The sequence below is a fragment of the Mastigoproctus giganteus genome, chromosome 8 (genome assembly GCF_048544385.1).
Source record: "Mastigoproctus giganteus isolate SK-2022 chromosome 8, ASM4854438v1, whole genome shotgun sequence".
NCBI classification, from domain to species: Eukaryota; Metazoa; Arthropoda; class Arachnida; order Uropygi; family Thelyphonidae; genus Mastigoproctus; species Mastigoproctus giganteus.
In genome coordinates, this window is record NC_143582.1 from 158,734,149 (window position 1) to 158,760,691 (window position 26,543).

General features: G+C 36.5%; 1 protein-coding gene across 6 annotated transcripts in view; it reads right to left on the minus strand.

The window, feature by feature from the left end:
• Ask1 (apoptotic signal-regulating kinase 1) overlaps nt 1–26,543 on the minus strand; it is an 843,483-nt gene that overhangs the window by 65,346 nt on the left and 751,594 nt on the right. For all 6 annotated transcript variants that reach the window (XM_090379009.1, XM_090379010.1, XM_090379014.1 and 3 more), the window contains 2 exons: nt 21,895–21,993; nt 14,576–14,646 (listed from right to left, as the gene is read on the minus strand). In XM_090379009.1, coding sequence (XP_090235135.1) covers nt 14,576–14,646; nt 21,895–21,993 — 170 coding nt within the window. The remainder of the gene's footprint in view (nt 1–14,575; nt 14,647–21,894; nt 21,994–26,543) is intronic.

Genomic DNA, 26,543 nt, shown 5'->3' on the forward strand with positions numbered 1-26,543 from the left:
TACCATTAGGGGTAGGGTTATAAAGGGAAGGGTTATTTCTTTCGTAATGGCGACTACGATGGACTGAGACAGTATTTAAATTCTATACAGTGGGACCAACTGATGATGTTACCAACAGCAAATTCAAAATGGGAAGCATTCAAGGAACTAATCTTGGAAGCTACCAGGCTTTACATACCAACCAAGAAATATTGTTCAAGGTTCAGGCCTAAATGGTTGTCAGATGAACTAATGAGACATATGGCAGAGAAGAAAAATGCATGGGATACATACAAATTAATGGGTGACATGGAAGCCTATGATAAATATAAGTTGGTCTGTAACCAAGTCACAAAGGAGATTAGGCAGGCAAAGGCAGATTATGAGAAATCCTTGGCAAAGGATGTAAAGAAAAACAGAAAAGAGTTCTTTACTTATTTAAACTCAAGAAGGAAAGGGATGAATCAGATTGGTCCACTGGATGTTGATGGTTCAACAGTTGAGGATCCTGCTCAGGTGGCTAACAATCTAAACAAGTATTTTGCATCTACATTCACACATGAGGAGTTATTCAGGAAGGGGAATGTCCTAGGTGAAGTAAACATTGGCAGTGAGCTAGATGATTTTCTAATAACTGAGAGGAAAGTGGAGGAGAAATTGTTGAGGATAAACATAAAAAAGGCACCCGGGGTGGATGGGATCTATCCAGTTATATTAAAGGAGGCAGCAAAGGAAGTAAGCAAACACCTATCCATAATTATGAGAGCTTCTTTGGACTCAAGGGAGGTACCCATAGACTGGAGATGTGCAAATGTAACCCCAATTCACAAAGGAGGATCAAAGGCTGACACAAGTAATTATAGACCTGTTAGTTTAACTTCGGTTCCAGGAAAATTAATGGAGGCACTGGTTAAAGAAGCACTGCAGGATCATCTGGACAAGAATTCAGTTATAGCTCAGACACAGCATGGTTTTGTTAAGGGCAGGTCTTGTCTGACCAATTTGATTGGATACTATGATGTAGTCACAAAAGAACTGGATGCAGGGAATAACTTTGATATTATATATTTGGATCTTAGAAAGGCTTTTGATACTGTTGCGCATGGAAGACTGCTGCACAAATTGGAGCAGTGTGGCATTGGAGGCAAATTGCTGCTACGGATAAAGGGATGGTTGAGTGGCAGAAGACAGAGAGTGGTAATCAATGGACACTGCTCAACGTGGACTAATGTTATTAGTGAAGTTCCTCAGGGTTCAGTGTTGGGTCCATTGTTGTTTTCTGTATTTATAAATGATATTGATGATGGTATATCAAGCTTAATGTCAAAGTTTGCAGACGATACAAAGGTTGGCAGGGTTGTTTAGGACACTACTGATGCTATGCTGCTGCAACAGGATCTGGAAAGGTTGAACAGATCGGCTGAGAGGTGGCAAATGAAGTTTAACATTGACAAATGTAAAGTACTACATATGGAAAACAGTAACTCCAGATCAACGTATCAACTCTGTGGTACTACGCCGACAGTGGTAGAGAATGAAAATGACCTGGGGGTAATTGTGCAGGCAGATATGAAGTTCTCTGAGCAGTGCAGACGAGCTGCAAGAGTAGCTCATGGTGTCTTGTCAATGATATACAGGAATTTTTCTAGCAGGGATAGGGATGTGATTATTCCCTTGTATAAGGCATTGGTCAGGCCACACCTTGAGTACTGTATACAGGTGTGGAGGCCTCATTTCAAGAAGGATGCAGAGCTGCTGGAACGAGTACAAAGAAGGGCAATAAGATTAGTGAATGGAACAAAGGGTTGCTCTTACGAAAAAGGCTTAAGTTTTGCAAATTACAGAGTCTGGAGACTAGGCATCGGCGAGGTGATCTGATAGAGGTGTATAAGGCTTTGAATGGCTTGAGCATGCTCAATGCCGATGGGATTCTTCCTCTTGCTCAGAATAATCACCTGAAAGGGCATAAATTCAAATTGACGAAGGACGGATGTCGGATAGATGTGCGGAAATTTGCCTTTAGCCAGCGGGCAGTTGGTTTGTGGAATAGACTTCCATCACTTGTTGTTGAAGTTGATAGCCTAAACAAATTTAAGGCTCAGCTGGACAGGTATTTCGAAAGAACGGAGGGGTGAAATGGGAGTAGTGGTTGTGTTTTTTTTTTTTTTTTTGGCTGATGCTGAATAAGCTTGCTTTCTTGCATCATATGCCTCTACTAATGCTAATGCAAACCAATGCTGTGTCTGAATTATTGCTGCAGTCTTGTCTAGATGATCCTGCAATGCATCTTTAACCAGTGACTCCATTATTTTACCTGGAACAGAAGTTAAACTAACTGGTCTGTAATTACTTGTGTCAGCATTAGATCACCTTTATGAATTGGGGATATATTTGCATATCTGCAGTCCGTGGGGACTTCACCTGAGTTCAAGGATACTCTCATAATTATGGCTAAGGGTTTGCTTATTTCCTTTGGTACCTCCTTTAATGTAACTGGATAGATCACATCACCCTCCAGGTGCCTTTCTTATGTTTAACTTCAACAATTTCTCCTCTACTTTGCTCTCAGTTCCTTTGCCAAAGATTTCTCGTAATCTGCCTTTGCTTTCCTAATCTCCTTTGTGACTTGATTACAGACTAGCTTATATCTGCCATAGGCTTCTGTGTCGCCTGATAATTTATATGCATCCCATGCATTTTTCTTCTCTGTCACAAGTCTCATTAGTTCCTCTGACATCCATTTACGCCTAAACCTTAAACAATATTTCTTAATCGGTATGAAAAGCCTACAGATTCTTTCAGGTTTTGCAGATAATTGTTTATCAAACTTCTAGCATTGGTGCACATCCAAGTATAGTTTCTCCTATTCTTATTCACCTTAACACAGCCCTTTTTTGGGGGGGGGAACTTAAATGAGAAAACAAATATTAATGCCTCTATAGACTGTAAATTTTGGACCACCAATATATTAAGTGAGATCGCGTGATACTTCAGGGGGGGGGTCAAGGAGTCAATAGCAGATGGTGACTATGTCATAAAATGGGAGTATCATGAGGAAAGTTATAGCCCTTTTATCAGCTGGGTTTTATATGCACAATTATTAATATGTACTAATCTTTTTCTGCCCCCCCCCCCCCAACTCCAACATCCATGTTATGCGATTCCCTTCACAGAAACTGGCTGATAAGGTCTGATGAACTGTGTACAGCACTTCTTGTCTTATTTTGAAATCATGTTTCATTTGTTAGACATGATATTTGTCACTGATCAAGATCACTTAACACTCTTTCAACCACAATTCTACTGTTGATTTCAGGTAATTTCGAACCATACCATTTCTTAAAAATACTTATAACCATCTTTCTAAAACAGCAGCAAATTTAGCACTACTCCTTTAACAGGATGTGCTTTAGATATGTCAAATGTTATCATCACTCCAATGTGCCAACTACTAACATCTCTTCTGTGTCCCTTCTTTTATGGCAGAAACCATTGCATCTGGTATACCTGTAACTACAAAAAAAACAGAATAACTTTAACTCTAATTTCAGTGCAGTAAAAAAAAAAAAAAAACAGCCAAAAGATAATTCATTTGTTAATGACTCAATTAACAAATTTTTTGTCTAGTGCTTGTAATATCCACTCAGAGGGTATTGCAAGCCTTGCAACAACAGATTCTTAACAACATGGCACTGCAGTTTAGAAAAACAGGTGTTGGAAAAGGTAGACAAAATACCCCTAACAAGACATTGCAGTTACCAACGGACTAAACATATTTCAAGAAGCTGTTCTGAAATACCTGGTTGAGATAGGAACCAATAATCTTTATTTGTCAACCAGATTGCAACCTGCACTGGTATTTATTTCTCTCTGACATAGAAACTAAGAACGCTGTCCTCAAAATAACTTATGTGATATGTTTTCCTAAATTCTATACTACAACTATTCCAAAAAAAAAACCCTACTAATTTCATATTGCCACCCAAAGGGCCTAAAATCTGGCTATGTATTGCTTCAATACATTACCAGATTATGGCTGAAACAAGAAGAAGATATAAATCACTTATAAGTTTAGTAAGAGGAAATCTGTTGTGGGAATGGAAACAGACAAGACCATTGCCTGACTCCATAATTGCATCAAGTCAAGAAATAAGGACTACACTGATGGAAACTTTTAAAAAAAGAGAATCGGGATATAAAAATAAAGAACATACGATTATTGAGGAACAACGGGCTACTTGTGGAAACTACAAACCCTACAGCTGCAAGGAAAATTAGTAACTCTACAACCTTGAACTGTTGCCAGGCTTTCTATGGGAAAGCCCAAATTGCAAGACCCACAATTCTTATATACAGAATCCCTAAGGATTATTCAAAGGAGAAAATTATGGATGACTTGTGTTTCAAAAACTTGAAAGACCACAGTTTTGAACAGAACAAAGTTACTCAGGGGACAACTTTTCATTTTAGTTCTGGTTCAGGAAATAAGGTGGTTAAATTGGGTTATACGATTCTCACCCAAGTTTTTTAAATGCCTGATGGAAAATGAGCATATTTACCTTGGCTTTACATCGCACAAGTCCTACCGCTCCACAGTGGTCACATGGCTCAAACTTGTACAAGAAAACCATGTCTTGTGGCCAGTGTGTCAGTGGTGGACATATATTTTCTGATTGCTCCGGAATTGCACAAGAAAGAACAAAGATTTTCATCATTCCATTAGAGACAGTGGTTGTCCACTGTCTCTAATGGAATGATGAAATATCTACTGCTCTGAATATATAAGAGCAGTAAATATAGAAAATAAGAGAACAAATAATGAATAATACAACCTTTTCAAACATTTTGCTAGAGAATCCACACAGCTTTGAGGGATAAAGGTTATCCAAATAAATGGACAAAGGTCTCAGTTGGCGATGGATGAAATCCGAAATGAGGAACTAAAATTCAACCTAATATGTATACAAGAGCCATATCATTCCTCCCAGGTTGAGGGTGGAGCTTTTAAAGTTATGGGTTTTCCTACTACTGCTTGGGTAATCCATTCTCAGGATAAGCTCCCCAAAATCAGCCATAGTTGTATATTAGACAAAGTATTGGTGATTACAACCATAACTAGAGAAATGCAATGACACTGTTACCTGTCTGTCGATTTCTGCTCCATTCATTAGCTTCTACTCTATTTAGACAGGATTTGTTCAAAATTTGGAAATAGAAATTTAATTATCTCAGCAGATTTTAATGCAGAGTCATTTTTATGGCACAGTGGATATATAGATTCCAGAGGTTGTCTACTTGAAGATTCACTCCTTTCATATAATCTAAATGTACAAAATCTACCTAATAAGCCATTCACTTTCTCCACCATGAATGGCGAATCAAATATAGATGTAACAATAACAAGCAAAATGGATAAATATATCTCTGATTGGGATGTGGCTCCTAACCTTGTAAACAGCGATCACGGAGACAGTTTTTGGAATTAGATCTAAAAGTCAACAAACTGATTTCCAAATTAATGATCTCAGATGGTTTTCTACAACTGGAATTAACTGGAAGAAATTTAAAGTATATCCAGACACAGTTATCACTCAAGACATTGGCACTCAAATTAATTCCTTTACGGCACCAGAATATGTAAACTTTGTTCAAACATTTTGCTAGAGAATTTTGCCTGTTTCAGGCAATGGAATATTCTGCAAAGAGAAAGCAGATCAAATGCACAGCAGGTTCCTGGTGGAATGCAGGCCTTTCTAATCTTAGATCTCAGGTCCAACAGGCTAGAAAATAGTTTCAGCAACACAGACTCTTATCTGAGGCTGATGTTATTATCTACAAAACTGCATACCAGGATTTGCGTAAACGATTTCACAAACAAATTGTGGAAGCGAAGAATTCCTGTTGGCAAAGTTTTGTTTGTGATACTGGTAATTCTTATCCATGGGGTCTTGTTTACAGGTGATGCGGAGATATACAATACCGTGATGGTTGGTGAACAAGAAACACAGGATTGGATGTTGACAGTTGAGACCATTGTTTCTAAACTTTTCCCCAGGGATTCTCCTGAAAGTGACTCCTTTGAACAAGAACAAATCTGCCTGATAATGCCTTATATTATTATTAGCCATATGGTGCAAGGAAGCCCGAGGCTTATGCTGCACTGGCCAAAAAAAAAAAAAAAAAAAAAAATCCCTATTACCCTGAGAGAGAGAGAGAGAGAGAGAGAGAGAGAGAGAGAGAGAGAAGTAGAAAGGAATCACCAAGAAAGAGAAGAATGATGATATCCAGCTCAGGACCGTGGGTGTGCCAAGCCCATACTCACCAGATGTGAGCCCAGATATTAGCAACAGTAGAGGCATATGGTGCAAGAAGCAAGCTTATTCAGCATCAGCCAAAAAAAAAAAAAAAGCAGAACCACTACTCCCATTTCACCCCTCCGTTCGTTCGAAATACCTGTCCAGCTGAGCCTTAAATTTGTTTAGGCTATCAACTTCAACAACAAGTGATGGAAGTCTATTCCACAAACCAACTGCCCGCTGGCTAAAGGCAAATTTCCGCACATCTATCCGACATCCGTCCTTCGTCAATTTGAATTTATGCCATCTCAGGTGATTATTCTGAGCAAGAGGAAGAATCCCATATGCATTGAGCATGCTCAAGCCATTCAAAGCCTTATACACCTCTATCAGATCACCTCGCCGATGCCTAGTCTCCAGACTCTGTAATTTGCAAAACTTAAGCCTTTCTTCGTAAGAGCAACCCTTTGTTCCATTCACTAATCTTGTTGCCCTTCTCTGTACTCGTTCCAGCAGCTCTACATCCTTCTTGAAATGAGGCCGCCAGACCTGTATACAGTACTCAAGGTGTGGCCTGACCAATGCCTTATACAAGGGAATAACCACATCCCTATCCCTGCTAGAAAAATTCCTGTATATCATTGACAAGACACCATGAGATACTCTTGCAGCTCGTCTGCACTGCTCAGAGAACTTCATATCTGCCTGCACAATTACCCCCAGGTCCTTTTCATTCTCTACCACTGTCAGCGTAGTACCACAGAGTTGATACGTTGATCTGGGGTTACTGTTTCCCATATGTACTACTTTACATTTGTCAATGTTAAACTTCATTTGGCACCTCTCAGCCCATCTGCTCAACCTTTCCAGATCCTGTTGCAGCAGCATAGCATCAGTAGTGTCCTTAACAACCCTGCCAACCTTTGTATCATCTGCAAACTTGGACATTAAGCGGGTTTTTGGGTTTGGGTTTTGGTTTTATAGGTGCATTAGCTACTAAGGCTATAATGCGCCGGACATTAAGCTTGATATACCATCATCTATATCATTTATAAATACAGAAAACAACAATGGACCCAACACTGAACCCTGAGGAACTCCACTAATAACATTAGTCCACGTTGAGCAGTGTCCATTGATTACCACTCTCTGTCTTCTGCCACTCAACCATCCCTTTATCCATAGCAGCAATTTGCCTCCAATGCCACACTGCTCCAATTTGTGCAGCAGTCTTCCATGCGCAACAGTATCAAAAGCCTTTCTAAGATCCAAATATATAATATCAAAGTTATTCCCTGCATTCAGTTCTTTTCTGACTACATCATAGTATCCAGTCAAATTGGTCAGACAAGACCTGCCCTTAACAAAACCATGCTGTGTCTGAGCTATAACTGAATTCTTGTCCAGATGATCCTGCAGTGCTTCTTTAACCAGTGACTCCATTAATTTTCCTGGAACCGAAGTTAAACTAACAGGTCTATAATTACTTGTGTCAGCCTTTGATCCTCCTTTGTGAATTGGGGTTACATTTGCACATCTCCAGTCTATGGGTACCTCCCCTGAGTCCAAAGAAGCTCTCATAATTATGGCTAGGGGTTTGCTTACTTCCTTTGCTGCCTCCTTTAATATAACTGGATAGATCCCATCCACCCCGGGTGCCTTTTTTATGTTTATCCTCAACAATTTCTCCTCCACTTTCCTCTCAGTTATTAGAAAATCATCTAGCTCACTGCCAATGTTTACTTCACCTACATCATTCCCCTTCCTGAATAACTCCTCATAATTACCCCCGGGGGCTCACATCTGGTGAGTATGGGCTTGGCACATACTCACCAGATGTGAGTATGGGCTTGGCACACCCAGGGTCCTGAGCTGGATATCACCATTCTTATCTTTCTTGGTGATTCCCTTCTACTTCTCTCTCTCTCTCTCTCTCTCTCTCTCTCTCTCTCTCTCTCTCTCTGGGTAAATTCAGAAATTTTTTTTTTTTTTTTTGCCTGGTGCAGCATAAGCCTCAGGCTTCCTTGTACCATATGGCTAATAATAATAATAATAATGTGTGAATGTAGATGCAAAATACTTGTTTAGATTGTTAGCCACCTGAGCAGGATCCTCAACTGTTGAACCATCAACATCCAGTGGACCAATCTGATTCATCCCTTTCCTTCTTGAGTTTAAATAGGTAAAGAACTCTTTTCTGTTTTTCTTTGCATTCTTTGCCAATGATTTCTCATAATCTGCATTTGCCTGCCTAATCTCCTTTGTGACTTGGTTACAGACCAACTTATATCTATCATGGGCTTCCATGTCACCCATTAATTTGTATGTATCCCATGCATTTTTCTTCTCTGCCATATGTCTCATTAGTTCATCTGACAACCATTTAGGCCTGAACCTTGAACAATATTTCTTGGTTGGTATGTAAAGCCTGGTAGCTTCCAAGATTAGTTCCTTGAATGCTTCCCATTTTGAATTTGCTGTTGGTAACATCATCAGTTGGTCCCACTGTATAGAATTTAAATACTGTCTCAGTCCATCGTAGTCGCCATTACGAAAGAAATAACCCTTCCCTTTATAACCCTACCCCTAATGGTAGTTACCTCCTTAAGTAAATCCCACTTCAGCACACTGTGCTCACTGCCACCTAGTGGTTCCTTTATCTGCAGATTCTTAATGCATGAAGAATCACTACTGATAATCAGATCAAGAGTATTACTCCCTCTAGTTGCCTCCTGAACATGCTGGTGTAGAAAACAATCATCCAATAAATCCACAAAAGCCTTGCTAGTGTGTGTGAGTGACCAACCCACAAATTCCAGTCAATATCTGGGAAATTAAAATCCCCCATTATAAGACTCTCTGATTTACTGGCCCATTCTATTTCCCTGTACAGTATCTTATTATACTCATCAGAGTCATTAGGCCTATAGCACACTCCTACTCTCAATTTTGATTTACCCATGCTTATGTCACACCAAACTGACTTGACACTGCCCTGTCCATCGATGTCGACTGGCTTCACTTCCTTGGATTTTATGTGTTTTTTAACTAATAGCATAACCCCTCCTCCCTTCCTATCCTGTCCATCCTTTCTGTAGACGTTGTACTCCCCAAATTCCAGTTCTGCATTCCTTATATCTGTGTGACACCACGTCTCTGATATCCCAACAATATCTGCCTTTGATGTTTTGAGCAAAACCTCAAATTCATCAAATTTATTTACTAAACTCCTAGCATTGGTGTACACGCAAGTATACGTGCACCTGTTTCTATTCTTAGCTACCCTAACACAACCCATGTGTTTACTTGTAGCGCAATGACTTCCAGCAGTCTCTGAAATATCCTGCATATTGTTTTTCAGGCTTCTGCTCATTCCAATAGAAGCAGTGCAAGAATCTCTTTCACCTCTGCCAGTGGCTACTGTTAATCTATTAGTCTTTGTCTCCCCCCAAGCTAGCAGTTTTCCGACCCACCTAACACTGCCTTGATAGCATCAGCAAATATTCTTGCACCCTTTCTATTTAAGTGTATCCCATCCCTGTAGAAGCAATCTCTCCTGTTAACAAGTACAGTCCAGGCTGAAAAAAATTCTACCCCTTGTTGGGTGGTCGGATATAGTGCCGTTTACACTTGTTGATCTAGGATTGGCTATTGCAAAATTAAATGCTAAAAAATGCCCCGGTTTGGACTCGTTAGAAAATATAGTCTTGGTCAAGTTTTTTGAACCTTTTCCTCATATTTTATTGATTCTTATGAACAAGTGCTTACTAGAAGGTTTTTTTTTCCCCAAACAATGAAAGGTGGCTTTATTAAAAATTCTTCATAAACCAGGGAAATCTAAATCTGATCCACGAGCATACCGGCTAATATGTTTGTTAGCAAATATGGGAAAATTGTTCGAGAGGCTTCTCGCAGCGAGAATTCAGAATCTTCTAGAGGAAAAAACAGCTTGCATCTAATTGTCCATTTGGCTTCAAAAAAGGATATTCGACCAAAGATGCCATTATCTCCCTAACAGATTACATTCGAAATTCAACTTCGAAATATGTAATAGCTGTAAAATGCGTACATTTTACCGATCGATTCACCAATACCCCCTTTATCTTTACCCACACTGTATGTTTTCAGGTAAGAGAAGTGTTTTCTTCCCACGCCTGTTTATCGCCTATATGCAAATTGGTCAACCGCCCAGAGGAGGATAAGGTGCACTCTGAAATCAGTCTTTCCTCGAAACAGAAATTCCAGGAGTCCGGCAGGTCAAAGTTTTCGCACTAGATGTACAGATATACAGTCGTCATGCGGTGTTATTTTTCCATCATATGCACCGTTTATGGTTTATGGCCACTGATAACGGCCGCCTAAGAAAGATGGGTCAGCGAGTCCGACTATACACTCTTTGAGAACACTTCTTTCCCCATTCTTTTGGCTATCAATTGTGCTCATAGAACAGTATCTAATAATGCTTTACAGGTGTTAGGTGGAATGATGTCCCTTGACCTGTTTATTATATACAGAGAATGACTCATCATTTATTGAAGGGCCTTGTTATGGAAATATTGGGGATTTCCTCAGATCCACACAACTTAAAGACAGAAAAGACCAAAATTTGGGGGCAGCTTGTAAAGGTGTGGCAAATCCATTGGGATGAAAGTGAGCACAGATTAGTCACTAGGAAATTTGTTCCTAAAGCTGATTTCATACCAGAGATTAAAGTTTTCCCGTGGTTTAAACCCTCTATGACCACATCTTATTTACTCACAGATCACGGATCCCTCTGTTCTATGCTCTTTGAAAGAGGACTGGAATCCAATCCTTATTGAACCTGCGGAGGCTTGGAGATGTGAGATCTGGACCAGCAAACTGCAGTTACAGATCTCACGGAGGCTAATGTAAACATACTTGTGAAAAATAAAACTAATTTCAAGGCATTAACATATTTTCTCCACCTTGGCTTTCAAGAAGAGAACTGAGCTGAGAGCTCAAACTGCTAGGCAATTTACTTAATAGATTTTGAAAATCAAAAGTAATAGATGGAAATCGGCTTTGGGCCATAGTTGCCATATTGTGATAAGTCACCTAACCTAGAACCACAGTATAAAATAACGGGTGTAATTTCTAGATCTGGTGTGACTTCAGGCAAAATGCATTCGACAACTGTATACTATCAACATTGCTGTTCTGGACAAAACTGGAGACAAACGAACTTTCAGCTTTTTCTGTGTTGAATATTATCTATTGGACACATTTGACCTGCTTTGAAGAAAGCATGTACTAATTACAATTAAACCACAACTATGATTTTGTGTAAGTAACGGCTCGGAGGTTAGGACTTGTAAAGAATCCTTCAGTTTGGTAGAAGACATAAAACGTAAGATGCTATGATAGTTGCCATTGTGTTTGCCCCAAGTCGGGCCTTGGCAACAACCAAATGTTTATATTGTAAATAGTGTATATAATGTAATGTTAAAAGCTTTACTCATTTTGGTGCTATTCTTGGCCTTGTTTGGACTCGGCACTATTATGAATAAACTTAAGTAGCGATAAATTTTAAATTGGTGTAACTTAAGTAGTGATAAATGTTAAATTGGTATAACTTAAGCATTGAGTGCCATGATTACCTAAAAATAGGTAGCGGTACTACTATGGATAACTATGCCACTAATGGTTTTTTTTTTTTTTTTTTTTTTTCTGCTGGCTCTCAAGTCTGGACAACCTGGGAGCAGGATTGCTGGCACCCACCGGTATTGCACTACCTCCAGTGGGTGTGGGATTTTGTGCATATAGGATAGTAGACCGAGAACAAAGGTGGAGATGGGCTATTGCCTTGGAGCCACCATGACACACACACACACACACACACACACAACAAGTCATTAGAAGGATAAATTTCAGATGGATAGCATTCAGGAAATACAGTCACATATTGAGGAGCAATAATCCCAATTTGTCTGAAATGTAAAATAATGAACTAATGTATACTCCCCACCATGACTTATGGAAGTGAAACTTGGGCACTCACCAAAAGATTGGAAGAGAAGCTGAAAACTACACAGTAAAGAATGGAATGAATTATATTAGACTATTAGACTACTGGATAAGAAGCAAAACTCATGGATTAGGCAGCAAACACAAGTAAAGGACATTCTTATCAAAACTAAAGAACTGAAATGGACTAAGAAAATAACAGAATGGAACACAAAAGAAAATCTGGAAGACAAAAACGTAGATAGAGAGAGATGAAATTCTTGAGTTTGTGGGTAGTAAATGGATGGCCATTGCACAAAACAGAAGAAACTGGAAAGTTGCTGGAGGCCTTCATCAGGATGATGATGATTATTACTGAAGTCTAACCATACTGACCAAAGTATCTGAAATTGGAACTGAAATGCAGTACAAGTAGTATAAATCAAACAGTATTTATTTCAGAAGAAAAGTTAAACCTGACTGCTGAAAGATAAAGTGTATTCAACTGAAAAAGTACTCTATTTGAATTTAAATCACTGAAGATTAATATCTTTTGTAAACAGTGGTTTATGATTTTCATAAATGAAATCTATGAAGCGAGAGAGTTTAACATAAATATTTGGAGATGTTAAGTTAGGAGAGTAATTCATGACTAATGCACAGCAGCATTCCTTTACAAGGACGTTGATGGTCAGAAAAGTAGCAGCTATGTTTTGTTTTGTGTTAAGGATGGTCAGAAAAGTAGCACCTATATTTTATTTTGTGTTTCAAGGATGGTCAGAAAAGTACCATCTATGTTTTAATGTAGCAAAATGCAAGGAAATAGTATCCCCAAAATAATTTACCCACTTGAATTAAAAACAGGAGGAAAAGGATATGAGTAACAATATCAGCATACAAAGTTCCCTGAGCAGAGCAGACAGGTGGTAAGGAGAGCTCATGGTGTCCCATTAATGACTTAGTGAACATTTGCATGTAGAGATAGGGAGGTCATAAACTCATTTTGTATAACAATTATAACTTGGAATACTGTGCCAGAGTAAGGAAACCATGCCTAAAAAAGTGATAAGCTTCAGTGGTCCAAAAAATAGGCAATCTGTTTGGAAAGATCGGCACAAAAACACATGTAGAAGAAGAGACTTTGAAAATGTGAGCAACAGAGCTTAGCAAGCAGGCACCTTTGGAGGGGGGCTAATTGAAGTCTATAATGTTTTGTAAGGAGACAGTAAACAGAAAAAGGCAAAATTTTCATTGTTATGTATGATTCAAAAACTATGGGCCATAAATTCAAATGGGGGGAATTGGTTTAGACTGGAATTCGGGATTTTCTTTTGGCCAGTAAGATGTTAATTGATAAAATAAGTTCCTCTCTCTCTCTCTCTCTCTCTCTCTCTCTCTCTCTCTCTCTCTGTCTGTCTGTCTGTCTGTCTGTCTGTCTGACAGCAAAGGCAAAATTCAACAGTCAGCTAGATACTTATCTGTGAGGAGGAAAAACAAATAAGTTGCTTATTTTCATTTTTATATTATTTATTTTTTGTGGCTAGCACAGGAAAAGCCTGTGCTAGACACAAAAAATAAATCTTCTGGTTTTTTTCTGGCTTCCTTGCATTATATGGCGAATTGTGTTTATCATTTACTTAGTTAAGCACAAAATCTGGAATTAATAATATCTTTATATTAATCTTTAACTCAGCATATGCTGGATAACATATTCTCTGTTAGAGGCTAATATCAGGGGTTCTGCCTAGTATACCATAGGTGCTTGAGACTCGTAGTGATAGTGTATATGATCTCATATACTATACTGCAGTGGTCTCCAGTGTGGTGTGGTGCGTGCACTCCTATGGTGCACAGATGATCCCTGGGGTGATTTGGTAAGCAGAGCGAGCAATGCAATCCTTCCATCTGGATCAACATACCTATGCAGTATTCTAGATATATTGCATACTATGTAAATTATTTATATATAAAACAAATAGCATTACATTACATTTACTATACTTGTTACATTAATGATTTCCTATCATTTTGTGCTTGAACTTCAATTTAAAATTTTGTTTTGTAGTTTTTTATTTGTGATCTTTTAAAATTATATGTGATTTTAGATATAATGCCTTCCGTGTAAATGATTTATAAATAAAAAAAATATATTAAATTTATATATTTAATTTTTTTATTCCAGGGTGCACGCTAGTCCTTTTAAGTAAAATAAGGGTGCGCAATCAAAGAAGTTTGGAGACTATTGCTATACTGTATAGAATAAATGGATTTAATTAAATTATTTTAAATTAAAAATTATATTAATTATATCAAATAATGCAAGCTTTTATTTTTACCTGGAGGAGAGAGGCCATAATCACCAGGGAAACTTGAAAGGAGTCTATCTCCAGCACCAGCTTGTGCTAAACTAAAATATTTTGAAAATGAGCATAAAATAAAATAAAAAGCTAGTATAATTTTTGATTTTTGCTAATTTGATATACTGCAGAACTTTAAAAATCTGGCAATGCTAAGATTTAGCAATGGAAACATATCTGAAGTTTAAGTTGACCAGTTCTCTACAATATTAAGCTGTCACTTAGAATTTTCCACAAAAATGTCACATTCTAAGGCTTTATTTAAAAATAAAATAAAACAAAAATGTGCCATAGCGATAACCATAAATTATATATGACCACAAAAAATTCTATCTTAATTGTGCCAATGTTTTAAGCAAACTCAGAGTGTGACATGAATGATTCTTTGATAAACTGAATTATGTATATCTTATTCAGGAGCAATCTAACTATGAGCAATGACCTCATCATCCTAGCTGCACATCATATAAAGCTGAAACTCTACATCATATAAATTTGAAAAAGTGAGCAGTGTTTTCCAGACATAAAGGCTTAGAATGTAATACGTGGAAACATATCCTAAAGTGAATAGATATGCAAGCTGCAACTGAGAAATGCATTCCCAAAGAAGTTAGTTAATGAAGCTATTTCTAGTGTTGCCTTCTAGGTTTTCTAGTAAGTTTCATTATCAGTGAACCACTCATATCACTATTTGAATAACTGATATTGGGAAGTTAAGTTAATCATGGTCACATTTGCAGCCTGAAGTTGAAAATTTTCAGAAAGTTGAAATGCTAAAAAAAATGGAATGGCAAAAAAAGCCTGTCATTGTTTACGACATTTGGTTGGGATGACATGACTAACCACAAATAAGCTCTAACTTGTAATCAGTAATGGCCACATTTACACAGATGTTTGTTCAATTATGATAAGCTACGGCTTGCATTACAACCCAGGCAGGGCTGGATTTAAGTTTGTTGGTCCGTAAGCTATAACTTTTAAGAGTTCCCCCCCCCCCACTGAGTAAATTTTAGGTTTAATAGCGTTTCATGCTCATCAAAAGGGTGCGCAAAATACTACATACATTGTACTGCATACATTTTTAATTACTTTTAAAAAAATAACATATTTTTGACATTGGTAACAATAACAATAATATCAATTAAATTAATAACATAATAAAACAAAAGACATTATTTTCATTCATTTTTGTTAAAAAAAATCAAATGAAACAATTTTTTGCTTGTAACAGATAAATAAAATAATTTTTTATTTAATGATTAATAAATAATTTTATTAACAACAAAAAATTATTGATTCAAATTATTTAAAATATTTGCTTCTGTGATTTCATTATGGTGAAATGTGAAACAATGCCTTCAAATGATAAGCTTCTAAGTTTGTCACTTGCTATACATAAGATGCTCAAGGAAGAGAGTTTGTTTTGAAGCATGTTTGTACAACATTCATTTTTACCCTCTTAAGCCTGCTAAATGATCTTTCACCAGAGAAATTAGTTATCAAGGTAAGAAAAATTCAAAATATAGTTTCAACATTTGGAGAAACTGACTGCATTTTGTCTTGAATTATTATATTGTATAAATTTTGATAATTAAACTCATTTGTTTGAGAATAATTTTTCTTTATATACAGATGAAAAATGTTTTATACCTTCGTATAAGTTATCTTCGGGGTAATTATTTACTAAACTTTTTTATATTTTCTCTGAGCTCTTCATCTGTCTGGTCAAAACTTAATAAAAATGAAAATTTTTGAGAAATATTCTTATATACTTTAGCTCTTCTTTGTAAATTACTTTCTAAAGAATTCATGACAGGAATGAAAGATTTTATCTTAAATTTATCTCTTGCAGAAAGATCGTCAATATCAGATGCATTTCCATCATTAATCTGTACTTTTCTAGATCTTTTTTTTGCACTCTTATAGTCTATGTTATCTGGTAATTTTTCTTTTGCATTTTGTTGAAATTCATTGAAACTATTTCTAGTTTCTTTTATGAAATCTGATAAATATGCAAACAGTTTTGAACATGTACAGTGGCAGACAAAAAAAACTGCATCACTTGTAAATTTTGCAAATACATCTAAACCTCTTTTTACGCGATAGATACGTTCCTAAAAATTATGTGTACAAAGAATTCGCGTAAAAAGAACTACTGGCTCCATAGAAAAAGTGAAGATTGGTTCCAAACTTGAAATATAAGCAAAATAATGAAAAAAACAAACATTAAATTCATTAGGATCTTAAGATTTTTATTTACATTTCATGGCGAACACACATTTTTCAGGTGGTAGATGACTTTCATCAACTGGTGAAATACCACCACTTTGCTTATTGGAGGCTTGAAGTGGTGAAACCCATGTTTAGTCTCTAGAGCAAAGTTTCTGGCATCCCTCTCCCCCCATACTTCTCCTTCAACCCATGCATGGTACTAAGTACTATAGGTTTTGATACCTTTCGTGTTTGGAGTTTTCGTAAAAAAAAAGAAAAAAGAAAATATATATAATGAATTTTAATAACTTTAAAAAAAAAACATCCATTTCAGTTGTTTGCTAAGAATTCTATAAAAAAATTATGTTATTCACTATCAGTTTCTGACAATAAATGCAAAAGCTTTCATTTCTGTGAGACTGTAATGCCACTAGAACTACTAGATATGGTATTATTGTCATCGACTTCCGCCTCAACTTGTGGAATTCTTCTTGTCATGTTTTGAACAAAAGTACCACTGGTTGTTTCAGTAGTTTTAGGCATGAACTCAGTTATTAATCGCTGTGTTGATGCTTTAGATAAGTCGTGATATAATTCTCTGTATGAAGACATAACAACTTAAGCTCACGTGAAAACTTCCCAGCACGTTCTTCATTTGGATCATGTCGGGCAAAATAATTGCCTAAATTACTGACAAGTTTAAGACCTTCTTTAATTATATCAGCAGTAAAAGTAGGATTATCTTGATCATTATCATTAACTTCTTCGCTTTCAGGAGACTCAGAAACAATCTCCACTATTTCGTCTTCACCAAGAGGTTTATCAATTAACAATTCTTCGATATCTGCCGACGTAAGATCATCGAATCCTTCTCCGCCAATTTCACATGCCAAACTTATTATATTGGGGAATTCTGCAGTATGATTGAAGGGAACAGGAGTATTCTCTTTAACACATGCGGGCCAAATAGCATTCCAGCATACATTCATAGTTTCTGGTCTCAATTCAGATAACGAAAATAGAACCTGATCAATACAATCCATAATTGAAAATTTTTTCCATACATCAATAACTGACAGTGTTTCATCATCATTTAGCTTGTTCAAACCGAACCGAAATGTTCGTTTGACATATGTTTTAAAAGTCGCAATTATACCCTGATCTAGAGGTTTTAGCAATGATGTGGTATTGGGCAGCAGAAAACAAAATTGCACATTTGGGTGTTCTATGGCAGGATGACCGGGTGCATTATCGAGAATCAAAAGCACTTTAATTCTTTAATCAAGAATCAAAAGCACTAAATTCGAGACACTTGTCATTCAAATAGCGTCTAACGTCTGGCACAAAATGTTTGTGGAACCACTCAGTGAAAATATGAATGGTCACCCAAGCTTTTTTGTTGGCCATCCATTTTGTTGACCTGGCAATTTTTGAAAATCTACGCCTTTCACTGGCCGTGGTCTTAATGATCAATTTATGAGTAGTGGTTTTAACATCCGATCTCCTAAAGCGTTCAAACAAAATAGGAGTGTTATATGATCCTTTGCTGCTTTGAACCTACCAACAGTTTTTTGCATTTTTGATATGTAAGTTCTGCTTGGCATTTTTTTCCAGAAAATGCCAGTTTCATCCATAGTCCAAACTTGTTCACGAGTGTATCCTCCATCTTCAATTATTTTAGCAAGTTTTTGTGGAAATGCTTTAGCAGCTGTTTCATCAGCAGAAGCGCCATTTCACCTTTAATTTTTATATTATGAAGAACATGTCTTTTAATAAACTTAGCCAGCCAATCATTGCTTGCATGAAATTCATATTTTTTCCTCGACTGAGATGAAGTATCTGTCTGCAGTTTTTTAATCCGTTCATAAAATCTCAATGCTGATTGCTTGATGGAATTTCCGTCAACTGGCATTCCTTTTTGTACATTATCTTCTATCCACATCACTAAAGCTTTTTCGGCCTTTTCTAGAACATCTCTTGTGTATGATGATCATTTCGTACTCGATTTTGTACTAGAACATACCGCTTTTCTAATAGCCTCTTCATTTTTCTTTATAGAACTAATAGTTGATTCATGGACTCCAAAATGCTTACCCACAGCCGTCGCACCTTACCCAGTTTGAAGACGATCTAAAATTTGAATTTTTATATCCAAGGAAATGGCTTTCCTTATTTTTTTGGTTATCAGCAACATCATGTGAGGGCTGGCCTAAAATCTTCGGTTAATGAAATGAAAGTTTGAAAATTACATACAATGTAGCTTACCATTTATTATTTCTTGGCAAAATTATTAATTTTATAATGCGATTTTTATTTTGATTTCACTTAAAAATGCAAATGCAAAAAATGCGGTAACTGTGTTGTCTACTCAAACACCAAATTCAAACTGCTAAGAACTGCTTTTTTATGTGCAGTCAGTTATGTAATTTGGGGAATTTCCAATAAATGAAATTCATAAGGTTTTTTTAAGTTGATATGAGAAACCAAATTCAAACTGCAAACAACTGCTGTTTTTTTTTGTTTATGTGGAGTCAGTTATGTAATTCGAGGAAATTATAATTTTCTTAATTGAAACGAGAATGCAATTCTACAAAATTCTCAGAATTTTCTTGCATTACAGATTTTCTCCTAACTTAGACTTTAGGTTGGTCACATAAAAGTGAATAAAAATCGCGTAAAAAAAAAAAAAATTATTTTTGATATCCCAATTTGCGTAACTACGAATTCCCGTAAAAAAAAAATTCGCATTAAAAGAGGTTTAGGTGTAATGTGTTTTGTGCTGCATTGTAGGTTACAAAATGTTCGAAATGCATTTGTTAGATGGGATATATATCTCTGTGAATGAAATCCAATAAAAAGACTCCACCTGATATACCTAATTGCCATAAATATCTTCCCAAAGAGTAAAATGCATAATTAATGGAAATATGAGAAATCATGCAAATGGCAATCATGAAAACCAAACATATATTTTATTGCATTTACATGTTGAATCAATGCTGTTGGACAGCTGCTGTAGTGAGGGCAAAAGGAGGACCTACGAAGTATTAGATAGGTGGTCATAATTTAGTGATCACTCAGTGCATTATGTAATTGTTTTAGTTGTTTTTTTAATTTTTGGTAATTGAAAGTTTTAATTGCCGAATTATTGAAAAAAATTAAGTCAGTCAAAGTATATTTTAATATCGTTATATACAAATGTGATCCACGTATTAAAGACCTCTATAGGTATTTCATATTTGTATGATAATTTCAGGCAGAACTGGAGCAAGTATGAATATACTTGATTAACATTTAGCTTAGTGGTGGCAATAACTTGAATCCAACTTCCTTTAATTCCTGGAACTTGATAATATCCAGGTTACCTGTGATTATGTTTATGGTGAGGGTCTATGCAGTTCTTATAACCTGGGTTAGAACAGATGCAGCTGGTATTATCTTCATTATAAGATTGGTTACCTCGTGTTTGAGGTAACCAATCCTATTAACGAAGTCCAAAGGATTTATTATAGCTATGTCAGATTTTAATTTCCATATGTTTTACCTGCAATGTATAATGTCGTTGTTATTATTTGGTTTTTAGGAATGTTCTTGTTATTATTTGGTTTTTAGGAGCATTAGCAACCAAGGCCATATCGCTCCGGGATATGCGGTGGTCATTCCCTGACCTTTCCGCATCCTCCGTATTTGGTGGTGACAGGCTCGAACCCCGGTCTAATCAAGAAGTGTGTGCTATGCACTGCTGCTCCTTCTCACCTGGCTACGGAGGTGCCAGAATGTATAATGTAGGTTACTAATTATCTTATGCCATGGCATATTATTAAATCACAGATTTTGGAATTTAATTATAAGATATTCTACATTATTGTTTGTAAAAGTATTATTCCTAATTTAAACTTAAGGATATTGCTGAGCAGGTGATTTAAATGCATGTTTTTTGAAATTGTAACCTCTACTAAATTTACTCAATGCTTTCAGCTTACTGTGTTTAAGTCTGTATATTTCTTAATTTCAATTATTGGTGAATCTCATCTGCTTAACAATAATTTAGTCACTCAGGTCATGGTCTATTGCCTTTCTGTCTTAATTGATTATAAGCAGCTGTCATATTATTGTTATTCATCAGTTTTTTCATCATATTAGAAATCATATGGAATAAAGTGTATATGCATTTTTCATATGTGTTATGGGTGTAACAAGGACCATTAAATTTGTTATTTGAATCATATGGGTATAACAAATTTTTGGTTATGATAAACAGATCTTCAATTATGTTTCTTTTGCTAACATTTTTCTCTAATTCATTAATAGCTACAAACTATTCATTAATAGTTTGTAGCTCTAATTCATTAATAAATTTAGAATTTTTATTTTTAGATTTTCCTTTGAATAATTTAATTTGTGATCTGTGCAGGTTCATTCTTATGTGCTGTTCGCTTCCAGTTTGAGCTATGTATCTTGCCTGCATTCAGTACATGTTATTCTCATCCATTTTGTTGGTTCTATGCTCGGGATGCATGTAAGGGCAGATTTTGCAGTTTTTATTCTTGCATGTGTGAAATTGCATTTTGTGTTGCTGATTTATGTGTTTACTGAAATCATTAATATATAACTATAAATTTCTTGTTAGGTGTATCTTCTACATTTGTAGCTAGCCTAGATATAGATGGGCTGAATGCATCATGCAGAAGGGCCTTATCCATTATTTATCGCAGTGTGCATGGTAAAGGCAACTTGTTATCTTGCAATACTGATGCAGTATATTATTATTATTATTTGATATGTCCATACTTATGAAAGGAGTAAGATGTGTATGTTTAAGAACTACATAGATATAAGCTAAAAAACCCATAAAGGTATATTAAAAGTATTATCTAACTCATAATTTTAACTGCATAATAGATTTAATTATACCAATTAATATGCAGCAATCATGTAAAAAGTAATGTTCAATTATTTAATGGGATTAGAAATCATTAAAGGAACAATGTAACACTTCATCTCTACTGTTGTCTTTACCTTAAACTAAGTCATCATATTATCCTTTGTTATATATGTATATTGTAAAAAAAATGGAATCTACCAACCCTGACTGGAATATATGTATATGGAATCTTTTATCTGCAAGCATCTGCATCAATAATTCTTGATAATTTTTCTGAACTGATACTAGCTCCTCCATTAGCCTGGGGGAAAAAAAAAACATATCTTACTGGACACTATTTTAAATTTAATTATAATAATTCATTATTCATGCATATCTAAGCATTTTCTATATACATTTTCTTAATATAACAAAGCCAATTAAATATCTGTACACATTAACTACAAAGTGTTTATTCCTTTGAACTTACTTGTCACATTTAATTTTTATATAATGATAAACTGTGGCAAGATAACAACAATATAGTGTATATTATAGTGGTACTGATTTCACAAACCACCCGATTATTGGCTCACTTAACCAATGTTATCCCCCCCCCCATTTTACTTCACACTACAACCTTCACATACCATTATATATTCTAAGAGTATTTTCAAAATACTTCACAGTGGACCAAAAAAAAAAAAAAAAAAAAAACCCTGCAAATAAAATTTACTGGAAGTTGGTTTAATAAATTTAAATTAAAGACTGGTGAAACCACATCTTAAGAAAGATTTTAAACTCACCAATCTGGCATGTTGTGTTGAGAGTTCCAAATATGGCTAATCTGTTACATGAGAATAGCAAAGGGATGTCCATACAAGGAGATACTACAAACAGAAATGTAAGTGATAGAGAAAGGATCTAGATGTAATTAAAGAAGTGGGTGATGGAAAGGGGGGGAAGAAAGAGGAACAAAATGAATGCATGAAATTTTCAAACTGAAATGGGACACAAAAAACTAGAGGACATAAATGTAAACTACGAAAAATCAGTGGAAATCAATTTAAAATTGGCCAGTGCAGCATTGCCATTGAAATAAATTGCATGTTGAAGGCTGAAAGCTCTGGTAACCAAAAAGCATGGGTTATCAGGAACTTGTTCTAAGGGTGATCAACATTGACAAGTCTGGTCAAATTTAAGGAGAAACTAGATAAGTACAGTTGTATATATGGGTTTCCCCCAACCCACGGCCAATGCAGCAAAAGTGTCACATCCATTCCCTCCCCCCCAACTTTAGTTATTATTATTGTTATTTTTTGGTTTTTAGGAGCATTAGCAACTAAGGCCATATTGCTCCAGGATATGCGGTGGTCATTCCCTGACCTTTCCACATCCTCCGTATTTGGTGATGAAGGGCTCGAACCCCGGTCTAATCAAGAAGCATGTGCTACACACTGCTGCTCCTTGCTACCTGGCTATGGAGGTGCCAACCCAACTTTAGTTTGTGAGCCTTCAGGCACATAGGAACTATGGTTATAGTGTGCCATGCTTAACAGCATCATTCAGATGTCTGGCAAGAAGTGCTGTCAACTGGATACAATCTACAGATAGTTGTATATACAAAAACTTTTTCTACTTGAACATTATTTTCTAGAAGTGATAAAATGGTGAGATTCCTGTGACGTAGATGTGGAAAATTCTGCTTCTATTTCCTAGAAGTGATAAAATGGTGAGATTCCTGTGATATACATGTGGAAAATTCTGTTCATAAGCTAAGCAGTCCATAAGAATGGATACATGTGGGGCACACAGGGTTTCTTCTGCTAAAAAAAAAAAAAAAAAAAAAAGAAAAAAGTGTGTGTGTTCTATTCATAATGTGATTTTATTTTTGAGAGTTCACTCTGTGAATAGGATTGAAGAAATAGATTTATATGCTATAGTTTGTATATTTAGCTTTGCCAGCTGAAATGCTACTGGTGTTTTCAGCTGCTTCAGTTTATCTGCATAAAGTCTTCATATGGTATTTTCTTTTCATGGTTAGGTAGTGTTAAGGCTAACTTGGCAACACTGTCAGCTACTTCGTTACCTAGGATTCAGACATGTCTCAGTACCCAACAGAAATACCTCTTTAACCTTTTGCCAAGTATACAGTGGCAGACAAAAAAACTGCATCACTTGTGAATTGCAGAAATGTTCGAAATCCATTCGTTAGATGGGATATATCTCTCTGTGAATGAAATCCAATTAAATCCAATGAAATCCAACTCCATCTGATATACCTAATTGCCATAAATATCTTCCCAAAGGGTAAAATGCATAATTAATGGAAATATGAGAAATCATGCATACGGCTGTTGTTATTTGATTTTTAGGAGCATTAGCAACTAAGGCCATATTGCTCCGGGAATATGCGGTGATCATTTCATGACCTTTCCGCATCGTCCGTATTTGGTGGTGATGGGCTCGAACCCCGGTCTAATCAAGACGCGTGTGCTATGCACTGCTGCTCCTTCCCACCTGGCTACGGAGGCGCCTCATGCATATGGCAATCATGACAACCAAACATACGTTTTATTGCATATACGTATACAAACTGAAATGACAAGTTAACATCATAGTATTATGTACTGTAAATCAGCAAAATAAGTCCTCAATATTTTGTTGTTCCTTCTTGAGCTGCAATTACAGCCTTACAATGATCTGGCCTAGAGTTAATTAACTTCTGGATATATGGTTGCACAATTTCGTGGAACTACACCCTTAGAATGCTCTCCTACAGCTAAATCTTACTTGTTGGCCTTCTTCTTCTTCTTCTGAACAATTTTAGATGACATTATGTACCAGCAATTTTCAATATGGTTCAAATCTGGATATTTAAGCCTTTGTTGCTGGGCCAGTCCAACACTATAATGCCAGCATTTCTGAGGTATGACTGCACCTTAAGGGAGAAAAACGAGGGAAAACATTGGTGTATGTTTTAAGCCTTTTAGATTTAATGATGAATTTGTCCTTTTTGAGACAAAAGGACAAATTCGTCATTAAATCTAAATAGCATAAAACTTATGTGCGGCAATGTGCTGAGTCCTGTTGAAAAATGCAGTTTTGGGCGTCTGTGTGGTGATCCCTAACGGGTTTCGGGCACTGCTCCAAGATAGCAGTGTAGGTTTCTGCATTCACCATTCCGTTAATAAACTTAATTAATTTGCCCCATCCCATTGCTTGTTATGCATCCCCAGATCATCTGACCAGCAAAGAACTTTACAGTTGGTGTTATGCAGTCAGGATGGTATACCTCTGATTTTCATCTTCTGACATATTGCTTCCCATCAGAGCCATGCAGGTTGAATTTCAATTCATCAGAAAAGATGGTGTTCCATACTCTTTTGTCCCAACTACCTCCTCGTGGCAAAGTATGGGCAACAGTGGGTCCCAATGGCTAAATGGTCAGAGAAACAACAGAACATAACACTACACAACAAATCACTCCCCATACACTTTAAGCTCTGGCCTCCACAGAGTTCTGTGTCACTTACAAAGAATACAATGCGGAGATGTGGGAACCCCCGGTGCCAGACAACTAATACACTTTACACTGCTCTTTTATCCATAAAAAACATGCATTTTAGTCAAAGCAAGTTGCTTCTTCCTCATTTGTTGGGTCAACAAAGGCTTCTTCTTTGGCCGATAGGCATGCAGACCACATTCGGAAAGCTGTCTTTGAATAGTTCGTGCACTTGTTTCAAACACCAAAAGCCACCTCAAATATTGATCTTGGGAAGGCATAGTCACTCTCTTACAGCGTGATCCAGGCCTTCTCTTCACATCACCAGTGTCACGCTTTAATTTCAGCACCCAGGATACTGACTGGTGGCGGCTTATTTTATGAGCCATAGCACGCGTAGAAAGCCCTTCCTGAGACAGAGCAACAGCTACACGTTGTTCTTCTTCTTGGTGTTAACTGAACATATGGAGCCATGCTTACACCTCTGCAAAATAGGATACTAATGAGCATGTATACCCTTCCAACACCATATTTATAGAAATGGCTAATGCAATACCTTGCAATTACTATCTGATACAACAGAAGCATTATCCGACACAACACATTTGCTTTGCGACAAACAAAATGACTATAATCAAACAATATCTTATAAGTTTCACTACAAATGTTACTTTTTTTTTAAGGTGATGCAGTTTTTTTGTCTGTTACTGTAGATGGATTGTAAAATTTGTCAGAGGGCAGGGTAAGAAGCCTCAAAAGGGTTTCTCAGCAATGAAAATGTGGAACCAAGGTATATTATACTTTTTAGGATATCTGTTGGTTTTACATGTTCCACAGCTTAATTTATGTTAATTCAACAGTATATATACTGCATTCTGTTGGTAGTTCTTTTGATAAGGTTATATCTGGAAAAACTGCAGCTACTCCTACTAGCATTTTGCTCTTTTGCCCATCTGTATAGTAGATGGGCAAAAGAGCAAAATAATAGAATGAAGGTGACGAACAGGTCATCGATGGTGCCATGTAGTTGCAAGACATAGTCATCAGGAAGCATATCTTTGTTCCACTTATGGCGTGTAAGCTTGCATAGTGGTGTTCAGCTAACTGGTGGATGAATGAGCTTGGGTGTGGTTGTCTAGTGTCAACTATAAGTTGACTAGAATTTTCTCTATTTGTATTCTTAAAGACCAAAGGATGGTTTTGATCAGAGTTTCTCAGTATGGCATGAATAATATTGACTAATTTGGATATTGGCAGAGATCATATTTTGGATGCATATTGTTGTTGACTGATTGAGAGTGGAGGTTCATGTGCTTCTGCATATAGTTATGAATTGGAGATGTATGAAAAGCTCCCAAAAAGATGAA